We start from the raw sequence: 27225 nt of genomic DNA on the forward strand, positions 1-27225 counted from the left end.
TGTAATATCTGCGAGCAGCTCAACACCCTTGTGAGACAGAAGAGCGAGGAGAAGCTGAGGCAGAGCATGTGTGTTGGCCAAGATCACACAGGAAGTCTGTGACAGAGCTGAGAATTAAATTCAGGTCTTCTGAGTTCCCAGGTCTGTGTTGGTTAGGGATGTGAAACAAACTAACTCACTAGTGACATAGCTATGCCAACAAAACCTCAGTGGAAACGCAGCTATGCCAGTGGCAGAGGGCTTCTGTTACCATGGCTAATGTCATTTGGGCAGGTGATGTTCCTGGGCCAGCAGAAAACCTTCTGTTGATGTGTGCTGTGTGTGCCTGTGGGGCTATGCTGACATAGGCTGTGTAGTGGAGACATGGTCCTAGCCTGTTCCTGGCTTACCACTGACCTGCCCACAGCGCTGAGGTCATGAATGAGATCCTCATTGCAAACTGAGGGAAATCTGCCTGTAAAGACAAAGTGGCACTTCTGATCGTCCACGTGACTTGAGCGTGACTATCTGGACATTCAGGCCCCTCTGATGATAGATGCGTCGGTAGCTTTCATGTAAGGTGGTTGGTATTTTCTCCGTCTGCATTGCCTACATCATATATGTAGCCAAAACCATACTACAGTGTAGAGACAATTATTATTTATTGTGAGACATGGGATCTGAGCACACGACTGGGAGCCATTAACTCCTGGGTGCTAAAAGCTGATAGATCAGCTGCACCATCTTACTTACCTGCACCCTTACTGCGTTGTTTTAAGGGTTAGGAGTAAAAAAACATAAACCCCTTATATCCTGTCTAAACTACCCTCTTGGTTTTCCTTTCAGGTCGGGTTGGACGATGGCCCAGAACAAGCTATTTAATAAGATCCTTAAAGCCCTGCAATCTGACAGGCTGGCCCGCTTGGCCAATGAAGGGGTAAGATCTTTCTTCCCCCATCCCTTCTCCTTCAAGCTGCAGCAGCTGCGTTGCCTCCTTATGCACCCAGTCCTCTCTGGCAGTGACAGATGAAACATGTAGGACAGTTTGGATCCTCAGCTCTTGTAACCTCCTCCATGAGCAGGTTTATGACTTTGATATGGACTAGAATGTGATCTTCAGTGGCAGAAGAATTGGACCATGCTCAGTCGCCAGAGGAACGGAGGGGGTAGCAGCAAATTTTGCCCTGGTGGATTTTGTATGGTCCTGGCACATTCACTTCCCTTATGCCCATGTGTTCTGCTTCCCTTGTTTTTAGGCTTGCAATGAGCCTGTGCTGAGGAGGATAGCAGTGGACAAATGCGCCCGGCGGGTCCGCCAAGCTCTGGCCAGTGTAAACTGGGACTCCAAGCTGATCCAATGGCTTCACACCACGCTGGTGGAGACGCTCAGTTTACCTATGTTGGCTGCTTACCTGGATGCTTTGCAGACACTTAAGGGAAAGGTGATAAACACAATGAGTTCTGGAATGTACTTTGCTTTCACTTAATACCACTTTGTCTTCAAACAGTTCGTTCAAAGGAAGCTGATGGGACATCAATCTTCTTTCTGGGCGACTGGGGGAAAAGTAGCCTCTTTTCCCCTGTTCTCCTTCTCTTTTCCCCACTGCACTAGCTTGGGGAGCTTTTGCCTTGGAGATTAGGAGGGAGGACTCCTGGTTTTTCTGTGGCGGTACTGGGTGATCTTCAGCATTTCACTTAGCCTCTCTCTGTCTTGGTTGCCCCATCAAGAGAGTGAGGAAAGGAGAGGCCACTAGCCTGGGACTTGGGAGAGGCTGGGTCAGTTTCTCGCTCTGACACAGGCTTCCTGTGTAACCCTGGCAAATCCCTTTGCTTCTGTGTGCCTCAGTTCCTCTCTGTACTATGGGAATAATGGCTCTGCCCTGTCACAAGAGGGGTTGGGAGAATAAATACAGCATAGCATCAGAGCACCCAGTTATCTTAGATGGATAGATTTGTAAAAGAGGGCTAATACTTTACAGGGATGTTGTAAACAACTGACAAACAATTAAGTTTGTAAAGCCGATGGAGCTTCTGGGATGAGAGTTATTGTAGACGGGCAACATATTAGTTTCTAAACTTTTATTGAAGCGATTCAGAGAAATGCAAGGGACTTAGGAGGTGCTGTGCTAGGACTGAGGGGACCTGGGCTGTTTTCCTTGCTCTGCCTCTGGTCTGCTGGGTATCCCTGGGGAAGTCACCTCACACCTCTGTACCTCAATTTCCCCATAAATAAAATGCGAGTAATGATACTGAGCTAGTTTGGGAAGTGCTTGATATCTATGGATTGAAAATCGTGAAATCAGAGCTAGGTATTCAGTACCCTGTTTTATGGTTTATATGCAAGAGGCACATGCCACAGTTAAATGTTTTTGGCCAACAGGGAAGACTCTTAGGAAAGGTACTACAGGGATGTTGTTTATTGTTAAAATAGTCTAGATCGAACTTTGTTAATTGATCTTTTTCTCTCAATTTAAGTAGAATTGTGTATTTTATTTGTTTGGATGAGCACTTTCAGTACAATATTCCCATCCCGCGAAGCCAGGGTGAATCGGTACACTACAGCTGTACTTTTGCATAGCATCCGTCATACAAACGAACTCCCCAAATGGCTAAATACAATAAATATTAGAGGTGCAGAGGAACGATCAGATTTTAGAAAGACATTTACAGCAGAGAGATCAGCTAAGATTAGGGCCATCAAATGATTTAAAAACACAGGTGCGATGAATCGCCATTTTAATCTTGATGTTAAGCAATAATAGAATATCACTTATTTAAATTTTTTTGGTGTTGAGGGGGAGGTGTGTGTTTGGGGAGCACTGTCTCTTTAAGCAGAGTGCTCAGGAGCCTGAATGCTTTTTCAGCCAGCAGCAGCTGCTGTCTCCAGCACTCTCTGCTGAGCCGGGAGCAGCAGACAGGCTCCCCCTATTCCTCGACTCCAGCGCAGCAAGGACTGGGCACATGGGGGGGCGTGGAGGGGGACACCCAGACATCAGCTCCGCTGCCCCCCCCGCGCCGCCCCTGCTCTGTGCAGCACACAGGAAGCAGGCTCCCGGTCCGGAGCAGCTTGGCCAGGGGCTCCATGGAGGTGGGAGCAGCAATGAAGCAGGGCGGCAGTAGGAGGGGCACCCCTGCCCTGGAGGCACGCAACAGCGCCCCCCTAAGGATGGCCCTGGTGTGTGGTTAACATTCATTTAAAAAAAAAAAAAAGCATTAATTTGTTTTGAGTTAATCGTATGTGTTAACTGTGATTGATTGACAGCCCTAGTTGTTATTTTTGATTAGAAATATTTGCACAGTGAAACAGATAAAAGAGAGTGCGATGTACAAGTCAAAGCATGAAGGGCATAAAAATGCTTAGCACTGCGGTTCTCAAACTGGATCGGGACCCCAAAGTGAGTCTCGACCTTGTTTTAATGGAGTCGCCAGGGCTGGCTTAGATTTACTGGGGCCTAGGGCTGAAGCCCAAAGGCTCAGGTTACAGGCCCCCTGCCAGGGCTGAAGCCCTTTGGCTTTGGCCCCCCTGCACTCAGGCTTTGGCCCCCAACCTGGGGCAATGGGGCTCGGGCGGGCTCAGGTTTCAGTCCGCCACTCCCGGGGTTGTATAGTAATTTTTGTTGTCAGAAGGGTGTCATGGTGCAATGAAGTTTGAGAACCCTGGGCATAGCATATCTGGATATCAGTACCTTGCAATCCCAGCTATGGCAGTGCAATATGAACACCTGTTCTCACCTTCAGGGGATGTAACTAAGAAGCGGGCAGCATTATCTCCCATAAATATAAACACACTTGTTTGTCTGAGCAATTGGCTGAACAAGAAGTAGGACTGAGTGGACTTATAGGCTCTAAAGTTTTACATTATTTTGTTTTTAAGTGCAGCGATGTAAAAAAAAAAAAAAAAAAATTCTACATGTGCAAGTTGAACGCTAGAGCTTGCACTACAGTACTTGTATGAAGTGAACCGAAAACGACTATTTCTCTTATCATTCTTACAGTGCAAATATTTTTAATCAGCCGTAATATAAAGTGAATACTTTGCATTCTGTGTTGTAATTGAAATCAATATATTTGAAAATGTAGAAAAACATCCAAAATATTTATAATACATTTTAATTGGTATTCTATTAGTGTTGAAGGGTGAATAAAACTGTGATTAATGATGATTAATTTTTTAAGCTAGTTAATTGGTTTTGTGTTAATCACTTGGGGTAACTGTGATTAATTGACAGCAGTTGCTAAAATGGAGAGTCAGTGAAGTGGAGGGAGACTGTTCCACTGGATGACGGCAGGTGCAAAGAAGAAGGCTTTTGTGTCAGCAGGGATGCACTGGTGTGAAGGGATTAAAGGAGAGCTCAGTGGTAGTTAAGTGGAGGAAACAGAGAGGGAAGAAATCGGCGAAGGTCTGGTCAGGAAACTGGAGAAGTGCATGCAGAGTTTTAACAACAAACAGGTCATTTATTTAGCTGGATCTTGCAATGAAGGAGAGCCAGTGGAGCTGTTTGGAGGTGAAGGTTGCACATCGAGACAAGAGCATGCAGATATATCAAATACAGACTCTCCCTTCTGGGGGGTTGACACTTCTTGGTGCTCATGCAGTATCTGAGGACGAGTGTCTGCTAAGAAAAGGTATTGGAATCACTGGTGGCACCTGTTCACTGAGTTGTTGTCCTTACCTAGTGCCCTGAGGAAGGAATGTTTACTGGTCCATTTCAGTGCTCTAAAGGTCTCGTTTTCTCCAACTAAATTCCAGTGCCCTGAGTCAGCAAGTTCCTTGATGTGCGAAAATGCAAACTCTGTAGTCCATCAGTCATGCTCTGTGAGCAAAGGGCAACTTGGCTGGACCTGTGTCTGACAACAGCTCCTCCTGAGCTGTGCCCTGTGCACCAGCTGAGCAGTGCAAAGCCAAGTACTGGCCCCTTGACTCGTACTCCATAGTGTATGTGGGAGGGAAGTGCCAGTTATGCGTTCTCCCGTTGCTGGGGAGAAGCTAACTCAATTTCCCATGCTCCGGTATACACACTGAAGTGCCCAGTGAAATCAGTTCTGAAGGAAGATCTCATAGGATATTAGGTGTGTGATTAATATGTTTCTTCAGCCACCGTCTGGCCTTTGGTTTCAGATCCCCACCCTGATTGACAGGATGCTGCTCTCGTCCACCACAAAGACAGGGGCGGCAGGGGCTGAGGCTCTCTCCCTCCTTCTGAAGAGACCATGGGACCCAGCTGTGGGTGTCTTGTCACATAATAAACCTGTGAGTACATCCCTGGGCTTGCAAGGAGGAAGGGGCTCAGCTCAGTGTCTGGTTGGTGCCCGAATCCGTTCGCTCTCCCCAGTCCTCTCTGTGCTTCTCTGTCCAGGTCTCTCTTGTACGCTCGGCATCATGATCTCTGTCACGGTGTCTCTACCCCCAGAACCTCCTTTCTTCAAAGTGCCCTCTTTTCCTTCAGACCCAGTCTTTTCCAGGAATCCATGCTGCCTTTTCTCTCTCTACAGCCTTCCTAGTCTGATACTGTCATTCTGTGCCGCGTGTGTGTTGTGTAACTGTGTCGGACTCAATGGATGAGAGTATTGTGTTGGGATGCAGTACTCTCCTAGTATCCCAAGAAGGCCTCTTCCAGTGACACCTGCTCCCAGCTCACAGGATGAGCAAGGCAGGGTCTCTAGTTTTCCCTTGAATCTGTGCCCTGGGGATGCTATTTAGCTCCTGTTCTAGGAGGCCTGGGCTGGGCTTGTCCTTTGTCAATCATCCGTAGCTGTGTTTGATTGTTAGCAAGGGTTGTGCTGAGAGCATCGCTGGTTCTCTTCAGTACTTTGGGCCATGTCATGTTCTTGCACCTGTGGCAGAGGGTGCCCGAGTGCATGTTTGGGCTTTGTAGCAGCTCTGATTCAAATGATCTGCAGTTTTGTCTTGGACACAGCTTTTTAGTAGTTCAGCCTGACAAACTCCTCTGTGTGTCCTGTGCTGTTGCAGATGTCCGAGTCTTTTGCTCAGAGCTGCCAGGGGCAGGTTTGGTTGGATATGGGTTGACTGGTATGCGTTGTAGGCTTATCCTGGGGATCATGCCTGGGCCTGTCAGGGGTGCTGGGGAGCGGGCAGGTCTTAGGGAAAGGAAGCTGCTTGCCTTATCTTTCTATTGCGGTGAATTTTGTAGAGCAAGTTGCCTGGTTCTCCCCTCATCCTGATTGCATCCTCGGGACCCTCCAGTTCTATGTTCCCCACCTCTCGCCGGCACCGGTTCTGGCAGTCGCAGCTCTCCTGCCTGGGAAAGGTTTGTAACTCGGCATGTTTTTGAAGGAAGGGGCTGTCGTTCATGCTAGCGCTCTTTCGGGGCATTTAGGGGTAGTGTGATCCTGCAACTCCCGTTAAACAGCCCAACAGCTTCATTATGCTGATCACTTCAGCAGAGAGGTCCTCGCATGGAGCTGCTCCCTTCAGACCTGCATGCTTGGTCTTCCAGGAGGGGCTCTCCTTACCTCTGCTGCCACGGGCCATAGCAGGAGACCTACTGTCCTAGCACATGATTCTGCTTCAGGGATTGCCCAGTTGAGTGGATTGAAGAGTATGTGGCTGGGATTCTCCAGTATAAACAGGTCAGGGGAAAGGGGTTATTTGGTGTCTGGTACCCTGTCTTCTGCCTGGGAGAAATGCTGCTCCAAGCCGTCTTTGTGCATTGACTACATCAGCACTATAGGAGGAAAGCCAGTAGCAGGTGGGGTGGGTTGGTCGGGGAATGACAGTAAACCTCTGAGTCCTGACTCTGTGTATTCACCCCAGTGGATGCATCCCTGTGAAAGGCCATCAGGACATGCTGCTCCACAGTGGAACTGCTACGATTTATACGGTGCTCTCTTTGCGGCTTGTGTTCCAGGTGATCCCTGTTGCCACCCACCTGCTGAATAATGGTAGCGGGGTGGGAGTGTTGCAGTGTCTTGAACACATGATTGGTGCAGTCAGAGGCAAAGTACTGGAGGTAAGTGCATGGGCAGCTTAGGTGAGCCTGCACCATATGCCACTAACACCCATGACCTTCACTATGCTTGCTCTGTCCTGCTGCCTTTCCTCTCACTCCCTCTTCTTTCTCGGCCAGATTCACAACCATTTCACCCACAAGCCGATCATCCTGATTGGGTGGAACACAGGAGCCTTGGTGGCCTGTCATGTAAGTAACTTCTTGTCTAACTTCTTGTCTTGCATCCTATCAGAGGTCGTTTTACACTGTACCTCTTGAATAAAGGTTACCTGGATTGGCTCTGATTCCCACGCGCCCTCCTGGCGCTTGGCCCCATGCTGGATTGGGCATGGGTGATAACTGAACAGAGCAGCCATAAGGTGTATCTAAGCTACTTATAAAACTGATATTCCCTGGCTCTTGTATTACCAGACCAGAGGCACTTGTGTGGCCCATTACCTGCCTCCCCCTTCCGTGTTACTGAATGTTCAAGTGGTGATGAGCAAGTTAAGTTGATTAGTGGCAGTTGGGGTGGATGTGACCGGTGGGGAACTGGATAAGGCAAACCAGAACAATGGGTAAGAGTGTAGTTGGAGATGCCAGCGTAGGGGTTTGATACATGGTTGCAGCCCAGTGAGTATATGGGGCGGTTCCAGATTTGTCATCCTGGCAGGGTACTGGAGTTAGAGGACACACTTCTGTTCTAGAACATGAAGCACTCATTCAAGCAGACGGCCTGATTCTGCCCTCTTGTACCGCCCCTTGGAGTTCAGTTTGCACTTACATCCGGGCAAAAGTGAGCTCTGGGAATCAGGCTCAGTGTCTTCAACGGAGGTTCTGTATTCTGCGAGCACAGGCAAGGGAGAAGAATAACCATCCTTTCCCTTCCTCTTGCAATCTCCGCATGAGCACTAGAATACCAAGAAGGGGGTGGGGTAAAGTACAGTAGAGTCTCAGAGTTATGAACTGTCCGGTCAACCACACACTTCATTTGGAACTGGAGGTGTACAACCAGGCAGAAGCACAGACACAAAAGAGCCAGTACAGTGCTATGTTAAACATAAACTAAAAAAATAAAGGGAAAGTTTTTTTTAAAAACAAAAGATTTGATAAAGCAAGGAAACTGTTCTTGTGCTTGTTTCATTTAAATTAAAATGGTTAAAAGCAGCATTTTTCTTTGGCATGGCAAAGTTTCAAGACTGCATTAAGTCAGTGGTCAACTGTAAACTTTTGAAAGAACAACCGTAATGTTATGTGCAGTGTTATGAACCTTTCAGTGTAATGAACATCCCATTCCCAAGGGGTTCGTAACTTGGTGATTCTGCTGCACTGGTGTATTAAGTTAAAATCACAGCCCATGCACATATGCTAAGGGGCTGAACGACCTTCCTGGAGGGATTATGGAACTTCTGTGCAATTCCTGTCATATAGCTTCCACATATCTGACCTCCCTTCTCCTAACCCTGAGCAGCTAGGTGGCAAACTCTGTCTAGCCTGCATGTTTCATCGGGTAGAGAGATGAGAAGGCTCCTCCACCAGGAGGAGGTGGCGGCTTAGTGCAGTAATTGAGATGAAAAGAGGAAGCCGTTTTTGGGAGGAGAATATTCTGCTTTCCAAGCAATAATACAGGCCCGGAGCATGGAACCTGAGGGTGGCATAACGGGGGGTGGGGTGGAGTTGCTTGGAGATCCGGGTCGTAGGAAGGGAGAGAGAGACCAGGAAGAATCTAACTTCAGGATGATAGAACGAAACTTGCTATTTGGCAATCACACCAAGTAAAGCCTTGTATTCCTAGATTCCCAACTTCGTGCTGAGTTGATGTTTGGAGTAATCTGTTCCTAGGGTTATGTGTGACTCTGTGATTAAAAGTCTGTCCTTGATTGGTGATCTGCCTGTTGTCAGTACAAAGCCCCAGTGTTCCCTCTCATTTTTGACATCCATGTGCAGAATGAATTTTGTTATGTGCACCAATATAGATGTGATGTATGACACCACATCAGGGCTGGGGCAAAGGGTTGGGGTGCAGGCTTTGGGGTGGGGTCTCTGGGTTGGGGCCAGGGATGGATTTGGGGGTGCAGGCTGCCCTGGGGCTGTGGTGGGGAGAGAGGACTCCCCCTATCCCTCTCGCTGCAGCAGCTCGTGGCAGGGGGAGAGGCGCTGCTCCCAGGCTGCAGCAGCTCCGGCTGACCTGGGCTGCGCCAAGGGAGGGGCATCTCTCCCCTGGCTGTGGTAAGTCTGGGGCAGGCCCATGCTGGGGCCGGCGGGGAGGGGCGCCTCTTCCCTGGCTGTGGCAGCTCAGTGATGGGGGAGAGGCATCTCTCCCCACCGTAGCCCTGAGTTCTTTCGTGGGGCTTAATAGGCAGCTGCGTGGCCACGCAACTTAGAGGGATCTTAGCCCAACCCTGAAAGGGCTTCTCTCCTTTCCCTCCCAGCCTGAGGTCCTGTGTTGCAGCCTCTATCTTTTTGGGCACAAGCAAATGAGGAGATTGAGATCTTTGCTAGAAGGAGGTATTGTCAAAGCTAGGGGTGTCCCATGGTGGGAACCCAGCAGTGAGGGCTCTGCTAACTATGTTGACACTGAGCTGGATTGTTCTGGGAGGGCTCTGGGTAATGATATGTCTTGCTGGTCTCTCTAGGTCTCAGTAATGGAGTACATCACCGCAGTTGTGTGCCTTGGATTCCCTCTGCTCACAGTGGATGGGCCCAGAGGGGTAAGCCCAAAGCAGGGGTCAGAGTTCAGAAGATGGGATTGGTTAGGTAACCAGGCCACTGGACCTGTGAACTTGCTTTAAAGTCCAGCCAGAAGAGCAAGGGTCTGAATTTTCAAGTGTGTCTGAGCCCATCTAGTGTTTGGGGTGATGGAGAGCCAACAATCTGGGCTCTGGGCAGTGAATCACGGTGGGGCAGTCTGGGAGGGAAGGAGCTCAAGAGTTTGACTGCATCCTTGGTGTGACAGCAGTAGTGTGTGCCTGTAACACATCTCTAGAGCCTCTCCTACGCCCCACTCCAGATACAGTTGTTGATCTCACCTTGTTTTGCACTCAGCAACAAGAATGACGTAGGCAGACTTATCTGGTGGCCTGTCTGAGACTGATTCAGGAGTGACCTTGGGACCCCGGTGGCACTCCGGTGATTAGCTTTGGGGCTGTGTGAGAAGAGTAGGCCCAGGCACTGCATTGAAGTATAGAAGGCATGGAGTTCCATACAGGGGACAGTTCTGTACCAAAGCCTTGTTCAGGGCCACATTTTCCCACTGGGAAAATCCCCTTTGGGGCGTAATCTGGGAAGTCCTGAAACTGCATGGTACAGGCCTGCGACTTACTATTGCATGTTAGTTGATCTAGCATTGCATTTGGGTAGCTACAGCAGTGACGGGGGAAAATGCAGTGAGAGTGGCTGTCTTGATAGGGGGTCAGTCTCAGCTGGTGTAAGTCAGCGGAACTACACCGATTTAGACCATCTGAGTTTCTGGCTCAGTGCCTCTAGTATAAATGTATTTACTTGCCCCATAAAGGTTGTCAGGTCCCAGGCCTTCATATTCCATTGCCCAATGGCCCCTCTGTCCTTCAGTTTTAAAATGTCTCGTTGTCCCATGCTCCTGCAGGATGTGGATGACCCCCTGCTGGACATGAAGACCCCAGTTCTCTTTGTGGTTGGTCAGAATTCTTTGCAGTGCAACACTGAAGCTATGGAAGATTTCCGAGAGAAAATCCGAGCTGATAACAGCCTGGTGGTGGTGGGAGGAGCTGATGACAATCTGAGGTATGGCTCTGTGAGATAGTCCCATGCTGTTGGGATGCCGTCTTCCAGAACCATTGAGCAATGTCTGGTTGGGCCCATTGGCCATGCAAGAGGATTCTAGGACTTCATTCTGAAATTAGATGGGGCCTGGATGGCTGACAGGATAAAGAGCCTTTTATTCCTGAGTAGTCAAGTTAAATCAGGCCCAGCTTGGGAGGAGAAACTTACTGCCATCAAAATAGCTATGTGGAATGACTTGATAAGACATGGTCCAGCTCCTTGTGGTCACGTGTCCACTTCACAGTTGGCATACGTTGGTGACCTTGTGGTAGTCAGAGCTTGAATGGGCCATAGAGAATGTACTGTCCTCTTTATGGCTATAAGTCGTGCTTTTCCAGATCAAGGTGGAGGTAGGCAGGCAGGGCAGTGTGTGAGGGAAGCTTGTGCTGTTTGTGCCATCCAGGCTCTGTTCCATGGGCAAATGGCAAACTCAGTTCTTCAGGGCTGACAGGCTTTGCCTTTCACTAGCATGAGCATTCGTCACGTGGGGCTGATGGGTGCGTGTGGGTTGACGGACTGCAGCCGATTTACAGCATTCCTTTCCGCTGACAAGTTGAAAGTCCTGGGTGCAGCAAATATCCCCTTTGCGAAAGGCCAGAGAGCCTGAATTCTGTAGACTTTCCTTTTCCAAATCATTCTCGGCTCTGCTCTTGGAGGTGGATTTTGGCTGTTTGCAGTGTCCCTGAAGGGGACTCCTTTGGGAGGTGGTCAGTGGGAGAAAGAGTGCTGTAGGACTGGCAGGAAGCCATGGGCCACCTGCTCCAATCACACTGGTGTAAATCTTGAGTAACCCCGTTGATATCAATGGAACTGATCTGCTGTAAAATGAATGTGGGAGGAGAATCAGGCCTGGCGGCCAAATTATGCAGGCACTGTCATGACAGTTGTTATGTGTAACTAGGAGCCTATAATAAGAATGATCAGAAAACCGTGGAGGGGCGTGAAAAGCAAAATGAGCGACTAGCAGCGTTGAAAATGAAGCTTGAAGGGAGAAGGCGCATGTAGCCCTTCTGAGGAAGCTGTGGGCCTGAGTTTCAGAGCTGCTGGCCCACTTCCCGTTGCAGCCAGTGGGAGCGCAGGTGCTCAGCGTTAGAGCTGGGTGAACAATGGAGTTCTTGCTTCGCTGGCAAATCCAGAACATTGAAAAAAAAATTCAGCTCAGGTGGAAGCAGAACCAGTTTTTTGTTTGGAAATTTTCATTGAATCAAAAAGTTGAAAAACGTTCGTGTCAAAGCGACGTGTTTTGGTTCAATCCCACTTTTTTTATTTCAGGCATTTTGATAAAAGCCAAGGAGGACGGGTAGCTGAGCCCTTATAACCTTGAACCCAGGGTTACGGTTCTCTGGGGTGAGTGTCCAGGTTCAATTCCCCCTTTTGCCCCAATGGGGAGAAGGGGGTTGAACTTGGGTCTCCCACATTGCAGAAGAGTGCCTTAACCCTGGGCTACTGGATAGGCTGGTGTTTCTCAGGCCTTGGCTGCACTGGCGCTTTACAGCGCTGCAACTTTCTCGCTCAGGGGTGTGAAAAAACACCCCCCTGAGCGCAGCAAGTTACAGCGCTGTAAAGCGCCAGTGTAAACAGTGTCCCAGCGCTGGGAGCGTGGCTCCCAGTGCGTAAACTAATCCCCATGGGGAGGTGGAGTACCTGCAGTGCTGGGAGAGCTCTCTCCCAGCGCTGGCTCTGCGACCGCACTCGCACTTCAAAGCGCTGCTGCGGGAGCGCTCCCGCGGCAGCGCTGTACAGCTGCAAGTGTAGCCATACCCTCAGTCTCTCCTGTTGAAGCTGTTCCGTTTGTTATAAATAAATAAATAGTCATTGGAGCAGGGATGTGAACTTGAGTCTCACACCTCCCAGGTGTGTGCTCTTACCGCCAGGTGATAGTCTCACTCCTTTTCTAGTCACTGTCATCTGAATTTCACCCCGCTCTACTCAACACATTGTGTCCAGCAGATGGAGCCCTTCAAGTTAAGCCCAGTTCGAGCTAATTAGCCCCTACTTCCTATTGGTGGAATCTCAGTAGCACAACAAACCCTCATTTGATTATTGGCTTTCAAGCTAAGAATGTTGTCCACGTCGTGGTGGGGACAAGGGAAAGCGGGGAAGAATGAACATCTATTGACTCGCCCACCTTTTTAAATAGGATAAGCAAAGCCAAAAAGAAGGCAGAAGGCCTGACGCAGAGCATGGTGGACAGATGCATCCAGGTAATGAGCAGAGAGATCTTTCGGAGCAGTTTCCCCTCCATAGCATGACTGCCCAGTCATCTCCATGAGCACATGCTCCAGTGCTGCTGCCTAGATTGACTGGGCAGGGGTGGGTGGGCAAGTGCCCTCGAGGTGAAATCAGTAGTCCTGACATGTTAACCCTTTGGATGCTGCTATCAGGGCCATAGTCCTGCATTGTTCCCTCTTGGTTCACGTGTGTCCCACGTCACAGGTTCCAGCTTCTAGCAGTGGCAGTTTAGCATAAGTCCAGCCTCCTGTGCTAGACTGTCTGCCTCATCAGTGCCTAGTTCTGAGGCGTGCAGCACACTGGCTTTTCCCGTCATGGGCGTCTCTGAAACACAAAACCCTACTGAAGCATGGACTGGCCTTATGCTTGTGGGGGAGGATGGAAACCTCTAGAACTAGTTCATGCCATCCACATTCATTTCACTTGTGACCCAGATGGCTTTGATGCTGCTTTACTGTCTTTGCTGATGGTACTATGCTCACGAATCGCCCAGCAGCAGTTTTCAAGAGGCTCTGTCTGCTGGGGTGGCTGTTCCTAGGTTATGGGCCATAAAGAAGGTGTATTTTTCCAGATGTCCTGATACTTTTGACTGGCCTGGGGGAGCAGGTGTTTGTGGTTCTTCCTTTTGTGGTACGGAGAGCGGCATACTTCCCTCCTCTTTCCCAGAGAGCCACTGAGATCAACCTTTAACACAATACCTAGTAACTTTAAAAATAGCTGAATTCTTTTTGTCTTGAGCAGCATAGCTGGGAAGGTCTGAGTAGAGCAGAATCTAGCAAAGCCCTGGCTGTTCTCTCTGTTTCTGGAATCTTAATGGTCTAAAGAAATAAATACTAAGCTAAATTCCCTGCATCCTAGCAGGGTAGTAACTGGAAACTGCTTCTAGGCAAACCGTGGAGGCTAGTTATTAAGAGACGTCTGACTCCTGTGTAGGATGAAATAGCTGACTTCCTGACCGGAGTCCTCACCCGCGCTGACAACCATTCAGGCGCTGACCCCAGGGACCTTGATGCCGAGAAAAAGAAGAAACCACGTGACTTAACCAGGAGGGACTTGTCGTTCGACTTGCCAGAAAGAACCAGCAGTCCCACCTCCCCGGCAGCCAAGGTGCCGGCCTCGCCTTCTGGCTCAGAGGTAGGGACTGGCCTTCTGAAATGTGGAGCTGGGGAAGGCCTGTGTTTGAATGACAGTTTTGTGGGCTGTTTTAGCACTGATGAGCCAGGCTGTGAGAGCACAGAGATGTCAGCGTGTGGGGAGAGAGGAGTGCTTATGGAGGTGTCAGCTGCTCACGCAAATGGCTCTTCTAAAATAGATGAGTTGCATTTTAAGGTTTCCTGCAAGGCTTAAGAACATAAGAACGGCCATAGTGGGTCAGATCAAAGGTCCATCTAGCCCAGTATCCTGTCTTCCGAAAGTGGCCAATGCCCGGTGCCCCAGAGGGAATGAACAGTGATCCATCCATCCATCTTCTGTTGCCCATTCCCAGCTTCTAGCAAACAGAGGCTAGGGACACCATTCTTGCCCATCCTGGCTAATAGCTATTGCTGGACCTATCCTCCATGAGCTTATCCAGTTTCTTTTTAAATCCTGTTATAGTCTTGGCCTTCACAGTATTCTGTGTCAAGGAGTTCCACAGGTTGACTGTGGGTTGTGTGAAGAAATACTTCCTTTTCTGTGTTTTAAACCTGCTGCCTATTAATTTCATTTGGTGACCCTGAGTTCTTGTGTTATAAGGAGTAAACAACACTTCCTTATTTACTTTCTCCACACCAGTCACGATTTTATGGACCTCTATCATATCCCGCATTAGTTGTCTTTTTTCCAAGATGAAAAATCCCAGTCTTTTTAATCTCTCCTCCTATGGAAGCCGTTCCATACCCCTAATCATTTTTGTTTCCCTTTTCTTTACCTTTTCCAATTCCAATATATCTTTTTTTGAAATGGGGTGACCACATCTGCATGCAGTATTCAAGATGTTGGCATACCATGCATTTATATAAAGGCAATGTGATATTTTCTGCTTATCTATCCCTTTCTTAATGATTCCTAGCATTCTGTTCGCTTTTTTAACTACCGCTGCACATCAACTGGATGTTTTCAGAGAGCTACCCACAATGACTCCCAAGATCTCTTTCTTGAGTGGTAACAGCTAATTTAGACTCCGTCATTTTATATGTATGGCTGGGTTTGTTTTCCAATGTGCATTACTTTGCATTTATCAACATTGAATTTCAGCTGCCATTTTTTTGCCCAGTCACCCAGTTTTGAGAGATCCTTTTGTAGCTCTTTGCAGTCTGCCTGGGATTTAACTGTCTTGAGTAGTTTTGTATCACCTGCAAATTTTGCCACCTCACTGTTTACTCCTTATTCCAGATCATTTATGAGTGTGTTGAATAGGACTGGTCCCAATTCAGACCCCTGGGGAACACCACTATTTACCTCTCTCCATTCTGAAAACCGACCATTTATTTCTACCTTTTGTTTCCTATCTTTTAACCAGTTACCAATCCATGAGAAGACTTTGCCTCTTATCCCATGACAGCTTACTTTGCTTAAGAGCTTTTGGTGAGGGACCTTGTCAAAGGCTTTCTGAAAATCTAAGTATACTATATCCACTGGATCCTCCTTGTCCACATGCTTGTTGATTCCCTCAAAGAATTCTAGTAGATTGGTGAGGCATGATTTCCCTTTACAAAAACCACAAATCGTGTTCGTCTATGTGTCTGATAATTCTTTTCTTTACTATAGTTTCAACCAAGTTGCCTAATACTGAAGTTAGGCTTACAGGCCTGTAATTGCTGAGATCGTCTCTGGAGCCTTTTAAAAAAAATTGGTGTCACATTAGCTATCCTCCAGTCATCTGGAACAGAAGAAGCTGATTTAAATGATAGGCTACGTACCACAGTTAGTAGTTCTGCAATTTCCCATTTGAGTTCCTTCAGAACTCTTGAGTGCATACCATCTGGGCCTGGTGACTTATTACTATTTAATTTATTAATTTGTTCCCAAACCACCTCTAATGACACCTCAATCAGGGGCAGTTACTCAGATTTGTCACCTGAAAAGAATGGCTCAGGTTTGGGAATCTCCCTCACATCCTCAGGTGCAAAGACTGATGCAAAGAATTCATTTAGTTTTTCTGGAATGGCCTTATCGTCCTTGGGTGATCCCGTAGCATCTTGATCGTCCAGTGGCCCCACTGGTTGTTTAGCAGACTTCCTGCTTCTGATATACTTAAGACACTTTTTTCTGTTACTTTTTAAGTCTTTGGCTAGCTGTTCTTCAAATTCCTTTTTGGCCTTCCTAATTATATTTCTTTTACACTTCACTTGCCGGAGTTTATGCTCCTTTCTGTTTTCCTCACTAGGATTTAACTTTCACTTTTAAAGGATGCCTTTTGCCTCTCACTGCTTCTTTTACTTTGTTGTTTAGCTATGGTGGCACTTTTTTGGTTCTTTTACTATGGTTTTTAATTTGAGGCATACATTTAAGTTGAGCCTCTATTACGGTGTCTTTAAAAAGTTTACATGCAGCTTGCAGAGATTTCAGTTTTTGCACTGTACCTTTTAATTTCTGTTTAACTAACTTCCTTGTTTTAGTATAGTTCCCTTTTCTGATATTAAATGCTATCCGTGGTGGGCTGCTGTGGTGGGTTCTTCCCCTACCCGTGAACAGGGATGTTAAATTTTATTGTTATGGTCACTATTACTAAGCAGTTCGGGTAGATTACCTCTTGGAGCAGATCCTGTGCTTCACTTAGGACTAAATCAAGAATTGCCTCTCCCCTTGTGCATTCCAGCACTAGCTGTTCCAAGAAATGGTCATTTTATGGTGTCTAGAAACTTCATCTGTGCATCCTGTTCCGAGGTGACATACCCAGCCAATACGGGGATAGTTGAAATCTCCCATTATTGTTGAGTTTTTGTTTTTATAGCCTCTCTAATGTCCCTGAGCATTTCACAGTTACTATCACCATCCTGGTCAGGTGGTCGGTAATATATCCCTCCTGTTATATTCTTATTCAAGCATGGAATTACTGTCCATAGAGATTCTATGGTACAGTTTAGTTCATTTAAGATTTTTACTTCATTTGAGTCTATGCCTTCTTTCACATATTGTGCGCTCCCCCACCATTACGACCTGTTCTGTCCTTCCGATATATTTTGTACCCTGCTATTACTGTGTCCCATTGAGTATCCTCATTCCATCAGGTTTCTGTGATGCCTGTTGCATCAATATCCTCATTTAATAGGAGGCAGTCTAGTTCACCCATCTTGTTATTTAGACTTCTAGCATTGGTTTATGAGTGGGAGGGTGCCTGGGCTCAGGGTCGGAGTGCAGAGGTGTGTGGGTGGGAGGGGCTGGGCTAGGGGTCGGAGTGCTCGTGGGGGGCCTGGCCTGGGGGTTGGAGTGCCGGGCGAGGAGGCTTCAATTCCTGAGTGCTGATCCTTGCTCTGATGCTGACTCCTGGTGTGACTTTGGGCAGGATACCTGCCCTCCATGCCTGAGTTTCCCCATCTGTAAAACAGGGATGGTGATAACAAGTTTGGTCTTCGGGGGTTGTGAGGGTCAAGTGGGAACTACCGATGGCAATGTAAAGTAATTGCTACACCAAGCATGATGAATAACCCATCGCTGTATCCTGCCATGGAAACCTGACTGCATGGGGCTTCCCTTCTTGTTTGGGCAGGATCTGTCCAGTGTCTCCAGTAGCCCCACCTCGAGTCCCAAAACCAAAATGGCTGCTGTGTCATCTGTCCAGAAGTCCAGCCAGATGGGTGCCACCCAGCTGCTGAAGAGACATGTGCAGAGAACAGACGGGGTCCTGACACACAAGCAGGCACAAGGTAACGCCCCAGCACCTCACTTCACTCGCTTCCTCTTCGTTATCCTGGTAAAGCTTCTTGGGGGTGTCACTGTCCAGCTATGCTCATACTTTGCCCCTCAGGGCTAATCTAAAGTCTGCAAACTTCCTTTGGCTGTGTGACATTCAGATGGGGCAGTCTCCCCACAGCTCAAGCCCTGTGCACCGTCGCTCCTAAGCAGTGGCATATGGGAGCTGACTCTGGGCAGGAAACGGTAGCCTCTGTGCCATAAAAGGGTGAGTTGCTTAAAGGCCTTTGCTTTGCTAATGCCGAGACCGGGAAGGGTCTTTGCCCGTCCTGGTGGCAAAATCATCATGCAGTTGTAGAATGTCAGCCCAGTGGGTGTGGGCACATCCATTTGAGGGCGCTTGATGGGCTGGTGGTTTGTATTGGTGAAGATTTTCTAGGGAGTAAAGGGTGGTTGGGGTGGGTCAGGCCACTGAGCCGGGATGAAGATGAGGGTCTAGCGCAGGGGTAATCAGTAGGCGGACCGCAGGCCAAATCCAGACTGCCAGATGCTTTTGAACGGACCCCAAAATCTTATTTCTTATTATCATCGTTGTTGTTTTTTCTGGAATCTGGGCTGTGACTTTTCCTTGATCTTGGACCTTGACAAAAAATAATTGACTACCCCGGTCTAGAAGGCAGGGGAGGGCCAGCCACCAAGATGGAAAGGCTAACCTGAGCCGTGTTTTATGTCTTGTGGGATGATGTTAAGATCTTGGGATGCACCTTCAGTCGTGCGGGGAAAGAGGTCGGAAAGGTCTGACAGTCAGTGGTCTGTTTGGTGTAGGCAGGGTTGTTGTAGCCATGTTGATCCCAAGATATTAGAGAGACCAGGTGAGTGAGATGATATCTTTTATTGAACAACTTCTGTTGGTGAGAGAGACAAACTTTTGAGCTGCACAGAACAGGAGCGCTGTATAAGGAGCATGGGGGGAGGGATAGCTCAGTGGTTTGAGCATTGGCCTGCTAAACCCAGGGTTGTGAGTTCAATCCTTGAGGGGGTCACTTAGGGATGTCAGGCAAAAATCTGTCTGGGGATTGGTCCTGCTTTGAGCAAGGGGTTGGACTAGATGATCTCCTGAGGTCCCTTCCAACCCTGATATTCTATAAGTCATCCTATAAATTCAAAAGCTTGTCTCTCTCGCCAACAGATGTCAGTCCAATAAAAGATACTACCTCCCCCACCTTGTCTCTCAGTGGAGTGAGAGGTATGTTTTCCTCTGGAACATGTGGATAATATTTTGTCATGAGTGGTCCATCGAAAGCCCCTCCTGGCAAACACTATTGATTTAGTTGGGGTTGGTCCTGCTTCGAGCAGGGGGCTGACTAGATGACCTCCTGGGGTGTCTTCCAACCCTAACCTTCTGTGATTCTATGATAATTGGGAAGTAGTTCTGCAGTCTCCACTCTTTCTTGCTTTCTTTGCTCAGGACAGATCCGAACAGGCCTGCCAGTTTCCCTTCAGCATTACCTTGTGCTCCTGTTAGTTCTATGCATTCTCCCTCTGGTTCACAGTAGGTTGCAGACTGAAACTTGAGTCCAGGTCTCCCACATGGTAGAGCAATGCAAGAACCGTTCAAGTCTGCTCTGGCCTCTGTTTTAGCTATAGGAGCAAGTTCCTGGTGTGTGTGAGAAGGGAACTAAGCAGGAGAAGGCTCTGTGGTTGGTGTCTTGGCAGACACTTGTGCAGGGTAAAGACAGTCCAGAGAGAGGTTCATGGAAGCGTTGTGGCAATGAAGGTTTGTGTGTGCTAGTTACTGTTTTCCAGTCATTGCCAGCATTTCAGCTCACAGATGCCCAGTGTGACTAGCTGTAGGGCGTCTCTGTGGACAGCTCCAATACCAGACATCACACGTTTGCTCGTGCTCCCTGGAGGCGGTAGTCAGGGGACGGTTAGGGGGCTGTGGGAAGAATGGAGTGTAGTTTGGTAGTGCTCTCAGGGAGAGAGGGAGAGGGATGTCTCCAGAGCTGTTGCCCCTTCCCAGGCGGGTGTGATGCATTGCAGATTGGGGGATCAGTCAGTGCTGTCTCCAGATGCCCTGAGGCTGCATCACGAAGCTGTACTTTCATCTGTCAGAGTGAGTGGGGTCTGCAGAGCTCCCCTCTGGCCAGCTGTAGGTCCAGGGAGTGAGTGGGGGCTGCAGAGCTCCCCGCTGGCCAGCTGTGGGTCCCAGGGAGTGAGTGGGGTCTGCAGAGCTTCCTGCTGGCCAGCTGCGGGTCCCAGGGAGTGAGTGGGGTCTGCAGAGCTTCCTGCTGGCCAGCTGTGGGTCCCAGGGAATGAGTGGTGGCTGCAGAGCTCCCCGCTGACCAGCTGTGGGTCTCAGGGAGTGAGTGGGGTCTGCAGAGCTCCCCGCTGGCCACCTGTGGGTCCCAGGGAGTGAGTGGGGTCTGCAGAGCTCCCCGCTGGCCAGCTGTGGGTCCCAGGGAGCGAGTGGGGTCTGCAGAGCTCCCCGTTGGCCAGCTGTGGGTCCCAGGGAGCGAGTGGGGTCTGCAGAGCTCTCCTCTGGCCAGCTGTGGGTCCTGGGAGTGAGTGGGGTCTGCAGAGCTCCCCGCTGGCCAGCTGTGGGTCCCAGGGAGCGAGTGGGGTCTGCAGAGCTCCCCGTTGGCCAGCTGTGGGTCCCAGGGAGCGAGTGGGGTCTGCAGAGCTCTCCTCTGGCCAGCTGTGGGTCCTGGGAGTGAGTGGGGTGTGCAGAGCTCCCCCTCTGGCCAGCTGTAGGTCCTGGGGAGTGAGTGGTGTCTGCAGAGCTCTCCACTGGCCAGCTGTGGTTCCCGGGGAGTGAGTGGGGTCTGCAGAGCTCCCCACTGGCCAGCTGTGAGCACAGGGAGTCAGTGGGGTCTGCAGAGCCCCCCTCTGGCCAGCTGTGGGTCCCAGGGAGCGAGTGGGGTCTGCAGACCTCCACGCTGTCCAGCTGTGGGTCCAGGGGAGTGAGTGGGGTCTGCAGAGCTCCCCTCTGACCAGCTGTGGGTCCTGGAGAGTGAGTGGTGGCTGCAGAGCTGCCTGCCCCCCGCCTGTCACCCCGTCCAGTGAGAGCCAGCTGTGATACTGTAATTCTCTCTGATTCATTTCAGCTCAGTTTGCTGCTTTTCTGAAACAAAACATGCTGGTGAGGAAAGCTCTTCCTCCTGGCACCTCTTCATGTCTCTTTGGTGAGTATCTCCTCACTTCCGCTCTCTCCCGCTTCCTTCCTCCTCTGGCTTTCCTCCATCACCTTCCTCTCCTCCTTGCACTGGTTTGGGGGGCGTTGCAGTGTGTGGTCCTCCTCTCTCTGCTCTTTGCTTTCTCGTTGCTGTAGTGGGAGCTGAAGCAAAACAGCCACACCCCTCCCCTGGCTTTCCCTCTGTCTGGCAGGGAAACGTTCCCTGGGAGTGACATGATTTCACAATGGTTTGCTCTGATGGACTGTGGAATCACGTGGGTGACCTGGCAGCTTCTTGTGGTCAGGAGCGGAACCTTTGTGTGCTTGGTCTGACTGGCTGAGATGCAGACCCGAGCACGGGCAGTTGTGCTTTGACATGGAAGGCACTTCCTTGATGCATAGTATGGGAAAGTGCTTTGGACAGTCTGTTGAGGGTGCAGAGACGGGGCTGCGTAGTGGCTCAAAGAGACCGGCTGGAGCATCTTTCCAAACCCATGGAGAGTTGGAGGAGGAACAGCAGAGGAGTGGGTAGGGAGGGTGAGGGACTCCTTGGGAAAGCGGGAAGGCAATGCTGAATTGCATCCTGAAATGGGTAGGAAGCCACTGCTGATGGCAGGAGGATGAGACTGAAGTAAGACACTGTATGTCGGAGCCTCTGAGACCTAGAGATGAAGGGACCAGATTCATAGCTCAGCTAAATGAATGCAACTTTATTGCCTCCAATGGCATTGGCCCCTGCTGTGGAGGCAAGCTGAATGGCTTGAGGTTAGAAAAGGCGAGTGACAAAGATCTGAAGGAGGATTTTAGCAGGCTTAGGCTGGTAGGAGGGTTGGGAGACATTTCAGTTGCTGTAGTACCCGGATCTCTTTCTAATGTGAGTCACTTTGTCATGACATGACCCGTCAGTGCCAGAGTGAGTGGCCCCCGGATGTGGGGAGTTGCGAGTGTGATAGAGGAACACCTCTCTGTAAAGCATGGTGCATCATGGCATAGTGCTGGTAGCTTCTTGTCTGGACGAATGAATTTCTGGATAATTAGTTGGAGAGCCTTGGGACCGTGGGGTGCTGTAACTGGGTTCTCTGAGATACCAGGAGGTCCCCATCCCTTTCTCTGGCTAACACACACACAATTGGTTATTGTCCAGACACTCCCTTCTTGGAGTTTGGCTGTATCCAGAAGTGATATAACAAAGCCTGAGGCAGGACTGTATAGACAAGTAGGTCCTAGTCTAGGCTCGCTACTTATCGAGTTCTCCCTCCGAGAACTTTGTTTTTTCTACTGCTGCGTTGGACGTAATGAGATCCACCTGGTCAGGCCGCCTGGGTGACTCAGCAGAATAGCTCTGTGCTTCCTCGCAGGGTCTGAACACCCAACAGCAGCTCACAGGCACAAGAAAGGATTCAGTACTTAACTGGGGTGATTCTTGCTCACATGCTCTCCGGATGGGAAGAGATTTTTCCCTGGGACATATTGGCAGCAGCCCCACCCAGTTTCTGGAGCATCGAGGAGACAGCATCAGTAGGATCCAGGTGTACAGTGTTCCACACCATAAAAGGGCATCTCCGTCTCTGCCATCCAGCACTTTATGGGAAAATACCTTCATGCAGTTCTGTTGGATTTGCCCACTGGCAGCTCTGACAGTAGCTAGTGTGAACCCAGGGCTGGTCTCACTGTCTTCCAGCCCGGCTGTTTCTGCATCAGTGGGGCTGAGGAGAGCGATTCAGCCTCGCTGCAGGAGAGCAGCATCGTGGTAAGCCATGGTGAAGTGGGAGCAGTAGGTATGTCTAACTGTAGGCCAGAGAGCTGGTGCCTGGGGGTTCAGCCGGAGCACACAGGGTGCTCTTCCCATCTGGTGTGAGAACAGGAGTCTGTGTGCACCCCAGTAACTGTGTAATGAAGGAGGCCTTGATCATGTGGAATGCAAGGGAGTGGTGTTTGATCACTGGTTCCTACAGACTATCATGGATGCTTTGAGGAGGAGTAGCATCACTTCCCCCTGCAGGTGCCATTTCATGGTGCTGCCCAGCTGATGGTGCTGTGTGGCGCGGATGATGCTCAGGCAGTGTCAGGGTCTTTCACAGCGGAACTGATGATAGGTGATCAGAAACTCTCTGGGTAGTTCCAGTCACTTGGCATGTTCACGGTGCTGGGGAAGGTATTTAAGCTTTGCATGTCTGTTAGCAGCCAGTACCCCACCTTTCTCCCCCAAAGCAGGACCCTGGGTGCAGGTGCAAAGATAATATGCATTGATGCTTGCATTGGGGTAGAGCAGTTCCAACAAATAAATGCCTAGCAATAAAGTAGTTCAATTGCACTCTCCCCTAGCAGTAGCTCAGGGTACCTGCTCCTGCAAAGTGGTGTCACTGATCCCCAGGAGGATGAAGGCTATTCTGTAAGGAACTTGGACCCCAAGGACAGACTATTTCTTCTACACATCTGCCCCTCTTCCCCCCATCCCCATAGGAGAAGGAATTAACTACCTCAGTGACTTTTTGCAGACTTTGTATATTCTTGTTTCCCCCACGGCCCTGCCCTGCTTGAGGGTAAGGATTTAGAATTTAGAACCTCAGGGCTGGAAAGGACCTTGCCAGGTCACCTAGTCCTTTCCCCTGTGCTGAGGCAGGGCCAAGTAAACCTAGACCAAACCTGACAGGTGTTTGCCCACCTGTTCTTAAAAACCTGCTGTGATGAGGATTCTGCAGCCTCCTTTGGAAGCCTGTTCTAGAGCTTAATTCCCCTCAGAGTTAGAAAGTTTTTCCTAATCTCCAGTTTAAATCTTGCTTGCTGCAGATTAAGTCTGTTACTACTTGTTCTGCCTTCAGTGAACATGGAGAACAGTTGATCAGTGTCATCTTTGTAACAGCCCTTAACGTATTTGAGACTGTTCTCAGGTCTCTCCTGAGTCTTCCTTTCTCAAGACTGACTTAGTGTCTCCAGTATTTTTAACCTTTCCTCACAGGTCAGGTTTCCTACATCTTTTATCCTGTCTGGTGCTCTCCTCTGGACTCTCTCCAGTTTATCCAAATCGTTCTTCAAATGCGGCACCCAGAACTGGTCATAATGTTCCAGCTGCGGCCTCACCAGTGCTCAGCGGAGCGGGACAATTACCTCCCATGTCTTTGCATACCACATTCCTGCTAATACACCCCAGAACGATAGTAGCCTTTTTCGCTACTGCATCGCATTGTTGGCTCATATTCAGTTTGTGATCCACAATGACACGCAGATCCTTTTGAGTGGTACTATGAGCTATCCAGTTATTCTCCATTTTTTAGTTGTGCATTTGATTTTTTCTTCCTAAGTGCAGTACTTTGCTCTTGTCTTTATTGAGTTTCATCTTGCTGATTTCAGACCATTTCTCTAATTTGTCCAGGTCATTCCAAGTTCTAATCCTGTCCTCCAAAGTGCTTGCAAAGGGCTGGTGTCATGTGCCTTACTTCTATTGCCCCTTAGCCCAGAGTGGACTGAGACCAGGTGTGGTGGGAGCTCCCTTTCTGAGCACTGTAGAGTTGCACCTTTTGCACTGGAAGGCAGGCCTTCATTTCATCACCTCTGCTCGTTCTCCTGCACCAGGCTTACTTCTCCAGTGAAGAGATGGACACCATGGTGCAAGCCACGAACTCCAGGGTTCCAAATTGAGATTATGCAAATAGGCAAGATATGGTACTGAGGAAGGATGGTCTTGTGGTTAATTATCACTTCTGTTCCCCTAGTTCCCAGGGTCCCAGTCATAATGAGGGTCCCATTTTGCTAGGAGCTGTGGTGTGTGCTCCAGAGAATTTACAGAGTAGGCCTCAGGACAGGACGGAACAGATGTGTGGGGTGGGTGGGGGAGCGGTGGGAGGATTGACGGGTACAAAGGGTATAGTGTTTGAGCAGAAAATGGAAGTTCTTGTTGCCTATGTGAGGCCTGACAGGTTAGGATATCAGACAGAGGCAGAGGATCTAGCTCTGCCACAGACACCCTGTGTCACCTTGGGTCTGCCACTTAGGCACTGAGCCTCAGTCCTGAAATCAATGGGAATTAGGCTCCTCAATACCTTGAAGGATCTGGGCCTTAGTCTTTGTGGGCCTCAGTTCTTCATCTGTACCTTGGGGATAAGTGTTACCCTGCCTTGCAGGGGTGTTGCAAGGGTACGTACAGGAATGATGGAGCTGCGCAGGTGTGCTGAGCAGCAAGGAAACATGATAAAGAACTGACTCTTGCAGAGCAATGAATGTTGGAGTCTAGCAATATGTGCTGCAGTGCAGGGACAGCTGGAGCAGAGCACAGGGGGTCTGCAGCTGAGGTCTAGTCACAGGTTTGTGTGAATTTGGGCAAGTCACTTTACCTCTCTCTGGGCCTCAAGTTTCCCCATGGGTAAAATGGGGATATGTGATCGGGGGCTGGTATTTGTGCTGTGTTTTGGGAATGAAAAACACTTCCGTAAGAGGCATTATTACTGCAGTGGTTCATAGAGTGATAAGCCTGCACTGTTCTTCAGTGCAGAAAAAAACAAAATCCTTAGACTGTGCTGCCTTAGAATATGAAGAGCTCATTCTAAATACAGCAATTTGTGATGCACAAGGAAATCAGGTTAGAGAAGTGAGTGGTAAGGAGAGAGAGGACTCTCCAGCGCCTGGTGATGGGACACTAGATGGGGAGGGCTCTGAGTTACTACAGAGAATTCTTCCCCAGGTGTCTGTCTGGTGGGTCTTGCCCAAATACACAGGATTGAATTGGTCACCATGTTTGAGGTCAAGAAGGAATTTTCCACCAAGTACTGACAAGCTGAGGTTGTCTCCTCAGCAAACGTCGTTCCTGCCTGAGTTTCCTGCTTGTGCCCTAGGTGCCAGGCCTTCCTGACATGGTTAAAACAGGATGCAGAAAGCACTGGTGAAGGGAGCCGGGAGAAATTCAATACAGGGCATTTTGGAAACACGCTATTAGAGTTGTGCCCAGGGCAGCTTCGTCCATCCCCTTCTGCCATGTCACTTTCACGGGGGACTCTGCAGAAAAGTCTGTGTGTTTGTATGAAGTGTGGTTCTGTGCGCTGGCTCAGGGAATGTCTATGCAGGAAATGCTACAGTGGCACAGATGCAGCGCTGCACTGGGCTGCTGCCGTGTTCACACTCACTAGAGTGACAGAAGCGGGTCTTCCAGCGCTGTAGTAAACCCACCTCTTCTGTTGACTAGTGGTGTATACACTGGGGCTTGGGGCGGCTTAATTACATTAATTACACAGGATGTGAAATTTTGTAGTTTTGAAGTTAAGGCAACATAGACCAGCCCTCAGTAACCAACTTCCATTTCCCCGGGTCTCGCTGGGCCCTCCCCCAAAATCTCCCCAGGAAGCAGCCTGAATTTGAACCGTCTAGATTCTACACTGAAAATCCTGTGTCCACCTCAACGTCTGTGCAGCACCTGGCACAACAGGGCTTTTCACTGTATTTCAGGATTAGAATAAGGAAAATAATATAAAACAGAGGAAACAAATCAGCCAAATACAGAAGCCTTGGCATGCTGCTAATCCCTTTGCTCAGCCCACAGACAGTGATAGACTCTGTAATATTGCAGTAAATACGTCCCTCTCCGGTCCAGGTAAATAATGGGCACTATTTTCAAACAGCTCTTTGGCAGACCTTTAGTCAAATAGCAATTTGTTATGAAGGATCTTTGCAGGAGCCCACGCCAGCGAACTGTAATTCAGAGGGGTATCATCCTACATGTTCCTGTGTCCAGTGGTAGTTTTCAGGAGCTACCACAACAGCTGAAGTTAAACTCAGACCTGACTCTTCCACAGATGCCTTGTAAAAATATTAACAACATCATTTGTGTCTCTCTTGGCTTTCAGAGAGATCTGAAATCTCACCCAAGGTCTCTCTCCAGTCTTTGTTGCTTTTTTCCAAGTTCTTGAGGTGGTTCTCAACTGGCATGAGGGCTCTCGGTGTCCCTTTTTGACCTCCAGAAGCACCACGTTCACACACACTTGGGAACTTGGACTGGCCTGCCCTTATATATGGCTGGAGCCCAGTAGATAATTGATTTCTAAGAGTCTGAGTAAAACCCAAACCTCAGCCAGGCAGGCCTTAAAGTCTCTCAGTCTCACAAGGACCACGGTGCAGGTCCCCTCCTGGGCCAGTCACACCTTCCTCATCCTGCAATTGCCCTATGTCAAAAGACAAAACAGAGAGGCAGACCCAGGTTGCTGTAGCCCTGACACAGTCCTTCAACACCAGCACCCTGCGACGCAGCATCTGACGGGGGCAGCTGAG

The 27225-nt window shown here is 49.2% G+C and overlaps 1 protein-coding gene across 8 annotated transcripts in view; it reads left to right on the forward strand.

The window, feature by feature from the left end:
• The window catches only part of KANSL3 (KAT8 regulatory NSL complex subunit 3), a 65284-nt gene that overhangs the window by 12941 nt on the left and 25118 nt on the right, over positions 1–27225 (forward strand). For 5 of the 8 annotated variants that reach the window (XM_032790300.2, XM_075062705.1, XM_075062706.1 and 2 more), the window contains 12 exons: positions 826–916; positions 1236–1421; positions 5099–5230; positions 6132–6248; positions 6849–6950; positions 7068–7139; positions 9566–9640; positions 10534–10691; positions 12871–12934; positions 13896–14096; positions 17653–17809; positions 20903–20980. In XM_032790300.2, the coding sequence (XP_032646191.1) occupies positions 826–916; positions 1236–1421; positions 5099–5230; positions 6132–6248; positions 6849–6950; positions 7068–7139; positions 9566–9640; positions 10534–10691; positions 12871–12934; positions 13896–14096; positions 17653–17809; positions 20903–20980 (1433 nt within the window). The remainder of the gene's footprint in view (positions 1–825; positions 917–1235; positions 1422–5098; positions 5231–6131; positions 6249–6848; positions 6951–7067; positions 7140–9565; positions 9641–10533; positions 10692–12870; positions 12935–13895; positions 14097–17652; positions 17810–20902; positions 20981–27225) is intronic. The other 3 variants (XM_032790301.2, XM_075062707.1, XM_075062709.1) reach the window with 1 other exon arrangement.

The sequence above is a fragment of the Chelonoidis abingdonii genome, chromosome 2 (assembly GCF_003597395.2).
Source record: "Chelonoidis abingdonii isolate Lonesome George chromosome 2, CheloAbing_2.0, whole genome shotgun sequence".
Classification (NCBI taxonomy): Eukaryota; Metazoa; Chordata; order Testudines; family Testudinidae; genus Chelonoidis; species Chelonoidis abingdonii.